Source organism: Echinops telfairi, unplaced genomic scaffold (assembly GCF_000313985.2).
Source record: "Echinops telfairi isolate 266 unplaced genomic scaffold, ASM31398v2 ScPeMD7_7469;HRSCAF=8507_0, whole genome shotgun sequence".
In the NCBI taxonomy this organism is placed as follows: domain Eukaryota; kingdom Metazoa; phylum Chordata; class Mammalia; order Afrosoricida; family Tenrecidae; genus Echinops; species Echinops telfairi.
Window position 1 is genome coordinate 35611045 of NW_022111372.1, and position 12936 is coordinate 35623980.

The 12936-nt window shown below is 50.9% G+C and overlaps 1 protein-coding gene across 1 annotated transcript in view; it reads left to right on the top strand.

The window, feature by feature from the left end:
* Positions 1-12936, top strand: part of UMODL1 (uromodulin like 1) — an 80992-nt gene that overhangs the window by 62833 nt on the left and 5223 nt on the right. The window contains exons 16-21 of the mRNA XM_004697315.2: positions 2638-2775; positions 6328-6665; positions 8266-8411; positions 8950-9186; positions 9449-9608; positions 11259-11343. Coding sequence (XP_004697372.1) covers positions 2638-2775; positions 6328-6665; positions 8266-8411; positions 8950-9186; positions 9449-9608; positions 11259-11343 — 1104 coding nt within the window. The remainder of the gene's footprint in view (positions 1-2637; positions 2776-6327; positions 6666-8265; positions 8412-8949; positions 9187-9448; positions 9609-11258; positions 11344-12936) is intronic.

Consider the following 12936-nt stretch of genomic DNA (forward strand, 5'->3'; position numbering starts at 1 on the left):
TTAAATAAGATAATAAAAATCACATACCTAAAAAAAAAAAAAAAAGACGAGAGAGAAATAAAAGACCAAAATGAATGACAGAAGTGAGACATGCTCTCGAATGTAGGGTAGCTAACGCCGATGGAAGAAATGCTGAGGTTAAAGAGGTGTTTCAAAGCGTAGCTTGAGAAGACAACGTAAAGCCTTATAATGAAATATGTAAAGACCTGGATTTAGAAAGCAAAAAGGGAAGAAGAAGCTTGGTATTTCTCAGGCTGGAAAAAAAAATCAAGCCTCTCGTAAACTGGAAGGATTCGGTGGACAAAATATAGAACCATTCAGGAAAGCATCAAACGAAGACGGAAAGAATGCACAGTCACTGTACCCCAAAGACTTGCTCAGCATTTAACCATCTCAAGAGGTAGCATATAATCAAGAACCGATGATACTGAAGGAAGAAGCCCAAGCTGCACCGAAGGAAGGCTGTGGTGGAAAACAAGGCTCCAGGGATGGACTAAGTCCCAACTAAAATGCTTAACAAAAAACTAATACTGCACTGGAGCACTCATTAATCTTTGCCAAGAAATTTGGAAGGCAGCTACTTAGCCAATTGAAAGATTCATATGTATGCCCCTTTCAAAGGAAAGTAACCCAATTTAATGTGGAAATTATAAAGCAACGTCATTAATATTCCATGCAAGTACCATTTTGTTGAATATATTTTAAGACAGTTACAGCAATACATTGACAAGGAGAGCCCAAAGATCCGAGCTGTGTTCAGAAGAGGAAGTGGAGTGAGAGATATCATTGCTGATGTCAGAGAGATCTTGGTTGAAATCAGAAGACACCAGACAGATGTTTACTTGTGTTTTATTGACTCTACAAAGGCATTGAACGGTGTGGACCTTAACAAGCTATACATGGCCTTGCGAAGCATGGGAACTCCAGAGCATGGTGCGCCTGCGGCACCTAGACATAGACCAAGAGTCAGTGGTTCAAACAGAACACGAGGATGCTGCACACATTAACAGCAGCAAAAGCGTGCATCTGGGTTATATCCTTTCATGATGCATACTCAGTCTGAATGCTGAGCAAACAATCCAGAAGTAGGAGCATTTGAAGAAGCGGGCATCAGGATCAGAGAAAGTCTCATTCACACCCTGTGATATGCAGATGCTGCAACCTTGCTCCCCGAAAGGCAAACACTTACTGCTGAAGATCAGACCTGACAGCCTTCAGTGTGACTACAACTCAGGGTAAAGAAATCCACACAGCTGGATCCTTACGTAGCATCATGATAAGTGGAGAAAAGATCAACGTTATCAAGGATTTCATTTTGCTTGGATCCACAATCAATGCTCATGGAAGCACCAGTCAGGAGATCAAATGACACATCGCATGGGGTCAGTCTCTGCAGGAGACTCTTCGAAGCGTAAAGATACTGTTTTGAGGACTAAGGTGTGCCTGACCCAATCCATGGTATGTTCAGTGGCCTCATGCATGTGACAGCTGGACAATGAGCGGGGGAAATGGTAAAGAATTGGTGCATATGAATTATGGTGTTGGCAAAGAGTATTTAAAGTCCTTTAGACTGCTAGAAGAACAAACAAATCTGTATTGGGGAAGGTGTGTTCCTTAGAAGCAAGGATGGCAAGACTTTATCTCACAGACTCTGAACACATTATCAGGAACGACCAGTTCCCGGAGAAGGACACCATGCTTGGTAAAGGAGATGGTCGGCAAAGCAGCGAAAGGCCCTCCACGAGGTGGTTTGATACCATGCTGACAGTCTTGGTCGTAAGCACACAGCCATTGGAGGATGGTGCGGGATCATGCTGTGGGGCGTCGGGTTTCTGTGCGTCAGAACTGACTGGCTGGACGCTAACACAGCAGTGTTTGGAAGTTCCATTCCTTTGTCTTTGAAAACCACTGTTCCCGGATCTTATTTTATGAGTTCTCCCCTAAATCAGATGAAAGCATTTTACAGGTAGACTTGGATTTTGCGAGTTTAAAACCAGATGAAAAATGGCTTTACAAAGGAAAAGATTGCGATATTTGACTATGTAAAAATGCAAATCGTTTATAGCAAATAAAATAAAATACGAAGGCTACCTAGATTGAAAAAAAAACTTTGAAAGCATTTGATGAAGAATTAATATCCTAAATATATAATGAGATGATATAAATTGATACTAAAATATGAAAAATAGGTCAAATAAATGTGCAGAAGACCCAGATAGCCAATAAAAGAAGAAACACCATTAACACACAAAGATGTAGGAATGAAAGAGCCAAAGACAGACACATTAAAAGACATTATTCTTTTTGCCCATTTTATGCTAAAGGTATTTGTCTATTAGTTTGTTTTAAAATAATACTGATGACAGTATGCTAGGCCAGGCAGCTGCATACATTTCTGGTGGAAACGGGAAGTGCTGAAACTTCTTAGAAGTTGGGTTGACAGTGTGTGTCAGAGCTTAAAAAGTGCTCATCCTGGTTGCCTTTGGAATACTGCTCCTAGAACTTTTCCCTACGGAAACATATCGCCACGTGGACCCAAGTGTACAGTCAAAGACATTGATGGGCAGAGTTATTTTAGAACAGCGTCCTGCCCGCCCCACTGACGCTCTTGGGCTGTGCTCTGCAATTGTCTCACAGATTACAACGAGTGTGAAGGCGGCGAGGATGACTGTGTGCCCGGATCCTCCTGCTGGAACACCCTGGGGTCCTTCACGTGCAGCTGCGCAGGAGTGGACCCTGACTTCTGGGTCGAGTATCCTGGGAGACCCTGTCAAGGTAAATAATTCTCATCATCCTGGGCCTGAAAAACGGTCCCATCTTTGTCCTTCAATTGCACTCACATATAAAGTGCCTACTTACCAATAAGGGCAGTCTCTTTGTCCTGGGCAAGCTTCTTAATTGTGTGCACGCATACACGCATGTGTATGTGTTTATGCGTGTGTTGTCTTTGCCAAGCCTCCAGTGGAGTAGCGATCTTCATTACGCGTGCTGCGGAACAGCAACACCACAGTTAGGTGACTTTAATAAACGGCATTGATTTTCTCAGTCACAATGGCTGGAGGCCCCAATGCAGAGCGCTGCATCTGGGGGAAGGCTTTCTCCCTCATCAGCATTGGTGGAAGCTCCTGTCTCCTTTGAATACCTGAAGGCCCAGCGTCCCTTGAGGTCTCCAGGTGTCTTGGGGTTAATCTTCCCCTGAGTCTAGGACATTCCTGTTGCAGAGACCCTGAATCCCAAGGAATCGCCAGGCTCCTAACTTTTCTTTCCTGGGGGCATGGAGGTTCCCCACTCTCTGCTGCTTCCGGCTCTTTCTGTATCTTGGAAGTGAAAAATGATGCAGGCCACACCCCAGAGACACCCCCTTCATACCAGGTCAGGGCTGTGACCTGCTAAAGGTGTTGCATCTCACTCAGACCTTACAATGGATGGGTTCATCGTATCAGATCAAACCGTGGGAATCAAGGCCCAGTGGAGTTGGCTCACTTTTGGAGGGGAGGCATGCTTTACTTATGTCTCCAAGCACAGGTTCCAATGCCTATGATGAGAAAGTACGCACATGAGGTCGGGCAGGCTGAGTGTGCGATGGCTCAGTCTTCAAGTGCAGTCAGGCAGCATGGGAACCGTCTCTGCGTGGCCACTTTGCACACAGCAGCTTCCCCCCTCAACATGCCCTGGGGCAGCTCAGGGGTGTCAGGAGATTCAGTGTTGACAATGAGCTGACTCGGCCCTAGGGACTGGAGTCCCATGGAAAGAGACAGATTTCTGTAGGAGGCAGACTGCTGTCACAGCAACGTCAAATGTGCCACGATGGAGCTTGGGTGACGGCACCAAAGAGACCCCAATGCCAACTATAATGTAAGGAGGATATTTATTCAGTCTTAAAGGGGACAGAGACACCACAAGGACCGGTCATCCCGATGACGGTGGCCACTAGCACAAGGCCAATGTGGCATTCACAGTTGGGACAGTAGCTAGATTAGACATGGGACGGAAGAAAGGGCCTCACAGTTACAGGTGGGACTCTAACAGAAGGAGGAATTGGGACGGTGACTGGGACGCATGCATTATATTAGAGGCAAAGGCCCCACAGCCAGCCAGCCAGCCCTGCCCGCACACCGGGGCCTTTTCCACCGTCAGAGCTTTGCTCCTGTCATCCCAACCACCCCTGCAGCGCCAAGCTCAAAGAGACCCCTTCTTCCAAGCTCTCTCTGAGCCCTCACACCCAACCAAGACAACCCACACCCCTCTGGACTTTGCAAATGGATTTAGGTCTGTCCCTGCCACTTTGCCAACCGGATGCTCTGGGCAGAGGCTTGGATTTAGCCCAGAGACAGGAGTGACCAGCTAACGAGGCAGAGCTTTGAGGAGGTGTGGTGTGTTCCAGGCTATCGGATGTTGAGGCTAATCGAGATCAAAGATATGACCACAAGATGGCAGTGTTGCGCACAGACCCCAAACCCAAACCCACAGCCATCTAATGGATTCCAACCTCTGGTTTCCCACCCTGTAAATATTTTATGGGAGCCCACCCACCGCCATTGAGTCACAGCCACCCTATAGCACAAAGCAGAGCTGCCCTGTTTGGGTCTCTGAGACTGCAAATCTATAAAGAAGCAGACAGCTTCATCATTATCCCATGGAGTGGTGGATTTGAACCATTGACCTTGCAGTTAGCAGTTCAGTGCCTTAACCCACACAGCCATGTATGTATTGGGGTGGAAATATTGATAGCTAGTGCATGTGAGTGGTGGTCCCAGGAAGAAGCACCTTACAAAGGCAAGTGACTTGGGGGTACTTACCAGAGGGGGTCCAGGGCAAGAAGCCCCACCCCACCCCTCACCCAGGGAAGGAGAGGGGAAGTAGAGAAGGGCTTACATGTCTAGGCAATGCCCCTTAGTAGCAGCGTGGGGAGCCTCTTCAGAGGAGCCAAGGTGGTGCAGTGAGTTAAGTGTTGGGCTGCTAACCACAAAGTCAGCAGTTCGAATATACCAGCTGTTCCTCAGGAGAAAGATGAGGCAGTCTGCTTCTGTCAGGATTTGCAGCCTCGGCCCAGCTCACTATGAAGAACTAAGCCACTGGAGGCCAGTCCACATAGGCTGTCTTTGCTCCTGTATATGTCAGGTCTCTGGAGGGAAAAGAAGTTGGGACAAGGCCCACAGGGGCTAGCCTGCCCCGGGGGGCATCACGTGGCTGAATGGACCCAGCAGCTTGCTCTTCTGGCCTGTGGGGATAAGAAGAAAGCAGGTGTAGGAACTAGGTTCCCATGACGTCAAGAATCAATGTGATTGACTGTAGCCTAGAGATCTGAACTTAGGCCTTGAGGTCAGACACTTGGACCAAGTCCACAAGGCAGGCACACACAGAGTCAGCTGGGAGAGGCTGGAAAGGCGGGGGCTGTCTCAGTTTTTCAGGGCTGCTGTGACACAAATATGGGGCCGTAGTTGTTACGTGGTGGGCTGTGATCCAAAAAGTCACCAGTTCAAAACCACCAACTGCTCTGGGGTAGAAAGACGAGGCTTTCTACGGTAAAGAGTTACCATCTCAGAAACCCACAGGGGCAGCTCTACTCTGTTCTACAGGGTCCTTATGGGTCTGCATCAACTCGATGGCAGTGAGTTTGGTTTGGGATTTGATGATACAAATGCCACAAGTGGGGATTTTATAGAACAGAAGAGCATTTCCTCACTGCTCTGGGCTCAGCCTCCAAATCAGGGTCTCAGCAGTGTTGATTGTCTCCCTGTTAGCAGTCCCACGTGTTCCTTGGTTTCTTGATTTGTAGAGGACCCTCACAGGGTGTCTTGTCTTCCCTGTGTGTGTGCAAGAGCGCTGTCTTGTGAACTCCCCTTTCAGCTGATCATCTGATTATACCACATTAGATGGCGTTGTGGAAAGCAATTACTTACGTTAGATGGCAGGTCACAACATTGGGTTACATTATAAAAGGCTCTTTGCTCTACCAAAGGCCATCTGATTTAACCACATTCCATAGCAGCTCGTGTGACTCTCTATAACAGCAACCAGCCTAGTGTCCGGCTAAGCAGCCAGGGACCATAAGGCCCAGTCCTATGACAAATTCAATAAACTATTAAAAGATCCTTGGATTCCTTGGTCCACAGTGGCGGCCTCTGAGGAACCAAGCCCAGTGCATTGGCTAGTAAAAATGTTCAACGTGTGTGTGTGTGCATTGAATGGACGGTTCCTGATTTGGGGCATTGCCAGGCATAGAGTGGGTCCCTATATGCAAATCAACCACCGCCACCCCCAAAGGTTGGGCTTACATACCTGAACCGAAACATGGACCCACTTTCTCTCTGTCTCCTTGTGCAGGTGACTCTCCTGGCAATGCAACTTGGGCTCCTGGGTCCTCTCTGGGCCCTGACACAGAGCAGCCTCCCACCTCCCCAGGAACTGGGGCTCCCCTCACACAGGGTGCAAACCTCACCAGCCAGGGCCTGCCCCAGCGGATGAGGCTGAAAGGGGCCGTCAGGGTGCTCTGTGAGATCGAGAAGGTGGCCATCACCGTCCAGAAGCGCTTTCTGCAGCAGGAGGCCATCCCGGAGTCCTCCCTGTACCTGGGCGAGCCCCCCTGCAACGTGAGCGGCGGCAACAGCACCCACGTGCTCCTGATGGCTGGCTGGAGCGAGTGCGGGACCGCTGTGCAGAGCGTGAGCACTGGGCAGGCATGCAGGGTGGGGGGAGGTGGGGTGTCCTGCCAGGGTCCTCTCTGGCTTGGGGGCCCAGGAAGACCTTGCATCCCAAGGTCTCTGTCTCTTGAGAAGGGGACCCAGCCAAAGGGTTAGGACAGAGCTAGGGTGTCAGGCTGCACCCTGAAGCCAGGCGGGAGCCAAGTGCCTGTCCTCGCTACAGAGTTTGATGGAAGTGTGTGCGAAGGAGCCACACCGGGGGCGGGGTGTGTGTGTGGCACCTCCCCCTACGGGTGATTTCACAGGCAGACAGGGCTGAGAGGAGACAACAGGGCTGAAGGACCTCGGAGTGTGACTGTATGTGGATATGAGTGTGTGGAATGAGTGTGTGAGAGAGATGTGCATATGTCAACGCACGGGGGCGTGTATATTTGTGAGTGTGTGTGCGTATGTGCACAGAGAGGTGTGTGTACCGATGGATGTGCTTGTCTGCGTGTAAATGTGTATAAACATGTCTGTGTGAGTAGGTGGCTCTGTGTGATTTCACTGATAGGACCATGAATGTGTGTGTGTGTGTGTGTGTGTGTGTGTGTGTGTGTGTGTGTGTGAGTGTTGGTGGGTGGCCTTACTCAGAATGACCTTGTTGTTCCAGGGTCTTTGTGGGCCTTTAGCAAAGTGGGGTTTCCTTGCCCAGTGTGCAGAGAGCCCTCCCCCAGCTTCTTCCTCAGGGGTTCTGGGAACTCGCTTCTCTCGGGGGGCTTGTCCGAGCGCCTGGAATGCACAGCAGATGCTCTTGATGGCTTTGAACTTTCTCAAACGAAGAGTCCTCCAAAGGCTTGTTTGTGCAGATGCAAATGGGGCTTCTGAAAGTCTGTGGGAGAATTCCATTATGTCCGCATTCCATTTTCCCTTCGCCTTTTTGAAGCCCCTTCGGCCAGTGAAATACGGTATCCTCACCAATTATTCCCAAAATGGTCACTGTCGGGAGCCCTGGCGGTGGAGCGGTTACCCGTAGAGAAGTTACCGAGCTGAACTTGAGTATCTCCAAGTTCAGGCGGCTGGCGCCCGGATGCAGGGCCCTGGCAGGGCCAGGTGCCTTCCCTCGGTGGCTCCAGGGAAGGCGCCTTCCTTCTGGGGCCCTGAGTCCTTCTCCCTGTCCATGGCTTTCAGCTGCCCCTTCCCAAGGAGTCACCTCCCATGGGCTGTTTTCATGTCTCTCTCCTCAGTGTAAGGCACCACTCAGGAGGGATTAGGACATACCCATTCCAAGGTGGCCACGTGCCAGCGACAACATCTTCAGAGAAACCCTCTTTCCAGACATGATCACATGCACAGGGAGAGAGGTTAGCATCGTAGCACGTGTCTTTTCGGTTGACACCGTTCTGCCCACGCCAGCCAGCAGTTTCTGTCCCCTTCGGTCAATTAGAGGGGAGTCAAAGCGAGAGGTTGAAGCCTTCAGCAATGGGTGTTAGAAAAATGCCCGTGGGTTTGGGTTTGTTTTTTTAACTTTTGGGAAAGTGCTTTCAGGAGAAACTCCACCCACACCCAGGGCCAGGGCCCCAGGCATGTCCGGTGGCCTCCGGGGTCCCAGGGGCTCACTCATGCTGTCCTGTGTGTTCAGAACATGACCGACACGGTGGTGAGGACCACGCTGCGCAATGACCTGTCCCCAGACGGCATCGTCCATTACCTGAAGATCTCCAGCCCCGTTCACTGCGCCTTCCGGAACGACCTTCTGACATCATCGGGGTACACCCCACAGTGGGGGTGAGTGGAATGCCTCACGGCCCCCTTTTCACAATGGGGTTCCTCTTGAGCACCTTTGATTTGGGGTTTGACCTGCTGCAGGGCCCATCCTCATAGCTGGCATCTCCGGGTGGTGCACTGCTTAGCACACTTAGCTGCCAACGGAAAGGACGAGGGTTTGAGGTCATCCAGAGGTGCCTCAGAGGAAAGGCCTGGTGCTCCACTTCTGAACAACTAGCCGCTGGGAACCGCGCGCAGCCCAGTTTTCCATGCGGGGTCGCGGGAGCCAGAGTTCACGCTGGCAACCGTCCCTCCCTTCCCTTTTGAGGGGAGTCCTGGGGCGCTGTAGGGTAGGCGTTGGCTCTCAAACTCCCCAGTCCCACTCAGGGGACAAAGATGAGGCTCTCTGCTCCTGGTAAGACTTACAGCCTCGGAAACCCTTCATGGAGTCCCTGGTCCTTGGAATGGGCTCGGTGGCAGTGGGTTTGGTTCGGGGTTTGGAGTTGGAAAGGGGGGAGTCACAGAAAGGACTGTCCTAACTACCACCCACCTTCTGCAGGGTCTATACCATTATCGAGGACCTCCACGGGGCCGGAAGCTTCGTCACGGAGATGCAGTTGTTTATTGGAGACTCTCCGATCCCTCAGAATTACAGTGTGTCTGCCAGTGATGACGTCAAGATCGCAGTGGGGCTCTATAAGCCAAACCATGACCTCAAGGTGGTACTCACAGAGTGCTGGGCCACCCCCTCTAGCAATGCCAGGGACCCAGTGACGTTCGCTTTCATTAACAACAGGTAGGGCTCGGATGGGCACTGGGCCCCGCTGCCTCCCCAGGCGTGCTGCCTGCTTAGAGACCTTCGCTTCTCCAGACAGGCCCTGAGATGGTTGTGGACTCGGGGCTGGGCCCCTGAGGGGACACCCCCCTCTTGGGAACTGTTGGGGTAGTTGGTCTGTGGGGCCCCGTTGGGCCCTTGTGGGGATGCTTTTGGTGTGGTGAGATGGAGCTACGAGGGAGCCCCTCTGAGACCACGCACGGTCTGTGGCCTGTCTTTGCAGCTGCCCCGTGCCCAACACGTACACCAATGTGATCGAGAACGGGGACTCCAACAAGGCCCAGTTCAAGCTGAAGATCTTCTCCTTCGTCAACAATTCCATCGTCTATCTGCACTGCAAGCTTCGCATCTGCATGGAATCCCCCGATGCCACGTGCAAAATTGTAGGTGTTTGGGCTTCCTAAGCATTTGTCTGCACCCCACACTCCTCCCTGTGATTGTAAGTGGTGCTCCCTCGGGTGTGATTGCTGCCAGGTCGTTTCTCCCCTGTGTAAGAAAGACAAAAAGCAATGAGGACGTGCCCTCCCCCAACATGGCCCGTGGTCATCGTCAGAGAGAGAGGGCCTATCTCTCCCATTTCACTGGAGAACCTTGTTGGGATTTTGATGACAAATTCATCATAGTTATGGATCGTTTGGGGTAGTATTGGCATTTTCACAGTGGTAGATGTTCTAATCCATGATCATTGACTGCTTCTCCATGTGTGTAACTCTCTTTGGGTTACCGTCAGTAGTGCTTTGTAGTTTTCCGTGCATGCGTCTTATACATCCCCAGTTAGATTTATCCCTTGTAGTACATAACCAGGCCTTCCTCTGAGGCACCTCCGGGTGAATTTGAACTGCCAACCTTTGGGTTAGCAGTTCACCATGCTGTCCATTTGCACCACCCAAAGACTCCATACAGTGCATTCACCGAGATTCCAATCATCTGCTGAACTGGAGCACACCCACAATCACCTCAGGAGCGCTGATAGGGAATCGGGTACCGTGTGCATGTAGAGCTGGGGTAACCCAAAAGACCAGATGGTAGCAATGAAATATCTCAGAGAGCGTCAATGCATTTTTTTTATTCTAAAAGGACTTGCTGCTGCAGTTAGAGGCTGCCGTCAGCCCCGCCCCCGTGTACAACGGAATCCCACATGGCTGACCCAGCACCGGCTCCTCAGGGGTTACGCTTGCGCCCAATTGCTGCAGCCACCGTGCCAAACGATCTCATTGAGGGTCCTCTTCTTTTCCACCGACCCCCTGCTCAGCCAAGTGTGATGTCCTTTTCCAGGAGCTGGTTTCTCCTGATCCTTGATTCCCACCCTCGGTGACCCCATTTGTTGCGAATCAGACGATGCTCGGTAGGGCTCCATGGTGGAATCCCATCAGCCACACCACCAGTCTTCTTCCAAGGTGCTTCCAGGGAGTTAGCACCATCAACCTTGCAGTTAGTAGCTGAGTGCATGCATTGCTTGTGTCACCCCAGGGACCCCTGTTATGTCTTCAAGACCTGCCCCTGACCCCCAATGAAATTTTAACAAGATCACAGAATTTCATAATCCAAAGGTCTCTCAGTCTTTGCCCTCCCAGCACCACGCAAGTTCTTTTGGAATGAGCATGTAGGAAGCAGATTCCACAGCGTCACCCAGCCAGGCAGCCCTGAAGGGAAACAGCGGTGTTCAAGGGAGGAAAGGGCTGCCTGCACAGCTCCTGAGACCTGGAAAGGAGGTGCCATCAGCACCAGGGCCTGGAGATGTGGCTGGGGCTGTCCAAGCCTCACTCTGTGTGCACCCCACTTCTTCAACCCCCCTGCCTCCTAGACCCAGCTCTCCTCCCCTTGCTGCCGCTGCCCTGCTGTCATCCCACCCGGGCAGAGCCCGTGGGCCTGGCCTCACCCACACTCTCTGCCCCCAGCAACACTGATCCATCCGGGACTCCGGGACCCTGATGGGATGAAACTTTGGAACGGAATCTTCCTCCCTCCTGAAGAGCAGAAGTCTCACCAATCCTGTCCACTGATGTGCAGTTTCTCTCCTTTAAAAACCACAGAACTGTCATGATTTCCGGTCCCTGAGAAGCGAGGAGACATCTGCCACCCACCAGACATCCTGGGGGCCCCTCATCCGGTCTGAAGGTGAGTGGACGACTTGCTTTAGAGAACTAAAGGAAGGACAGAGAGACCCCATTTCAAACCCAAAGGCCCCCCCTTGGCGACTCGGGCACTTACACTTGTCCTGAACGACGCGATAGTCAAGATGATGAGGGGAGCATTCATGGGGGCCTTCTGAGGTGTCCTGTCCATGCAGAATGTCCCATACACCTCTTGAAAACCTGCCTATCCATTGTCACCCCCATTTTATAGAGGAGGAAGCCGAGGCTTGAAGGGGTCATGCCTTTAAGTAATGTGACCTGTGAGCTGTGTTGTAGAAACCGCTGATATTTTCTGACGCTGGACGGAGACATTGAGTGGATTGTTAAGAGGAAACAAGGAACAGGAGCTATAGCCAGGTGGAGTCATACGGTGTGTGTGTGTGTGTGTGTGTGTGCCTGTGTGTGTACATGTGTGTGCACACGTGTGTGTGCACATGAAAAACCATTTAATGAAATATCAATCCAGTCTCTGTTGAGTCACCTTTGATTCATGGCGATCCCACGTGTCCCAGAGTAGATCTGATCTCTAAAGGGTTTCCAAACCTGCTGAGCAGTCAGCAGCACACAAGCCTCCACCGACAGGCCTGGGGTGGCTGTGCGTGAGGGGCATTGGCCAGGAATCGAGCCTGGGTCTCTGCAAGGGGAATCCAGCCCCTAGCACATCATCATGGGTCCGGTAGGTGCAATTGTACAGCGATAATAAGTAAATATTATAGAAAAGTCATAGAGAGCATGAGAGATAGAAGAGAGAGAGGAATACTGGAGTCAGACACACTTCATGGTAGCAATGCTCACATCAGCCTCACTTGGTGGTCCACGTGGAGAGAGAGAGAGAGATTTAATGCTAACCAAGGCTTTTATAGTCTCTGGAGACATGCAAGCCCCCTAATTACAGGTGAAGACATGCGTCACAGGAAAGGGTGTGGTATAGGTAATACAGTAATGGAAGTGGGGGTGATCTAAGGGTATACACACAATAGGAAGAAGAAGGATTGGGGGTATACATGTGACAAGATGGGTGGAGCCTAGATTCAAGATGGCAGCTTAACTTTGACTGTCACTGAGCTGGTTTGACCTGTTCCCTGGCACCATTATCAGTAGGGTGTGAACTCCACCTACAGGAACCAAATCAATGCTGCAAGTCTTTAGGGAGTAGTCTATTGTCCTTATCAGCAGGGAGCAGGGCCTACCATAGTCTGGGGACTGACTGCCTTCAGGGAGGATGTCTCTAAGCATTTGACCTCCCCCCATATGCTAGCAAAAAGCCCCTAATGTTTGGTATGTCTTTGGGGGAGACAAAGCTGGGGAAAAGTCTCTTTGTAATCCCACAGGTCTCCCACATGGAAGGTGAGAATCCTGCCCCTGTACTACCACTGCCCCTGAGATCCAGCTAAGCCTGTTATACTGAAGATGAAAAAGGAAAAAATATCCGGCTGCTGATTCTCCAAGTAGAATATTTTTACCAGCCAATCGCATGCTGTGTGTTTTGAAACTCAATTTGAAATGGTGTCTTTTGGGTGTTAAGACAGAAGCTTCTACTTGTCTCCTGAGATCTGTTCTCGGCTGCTCTCATGGT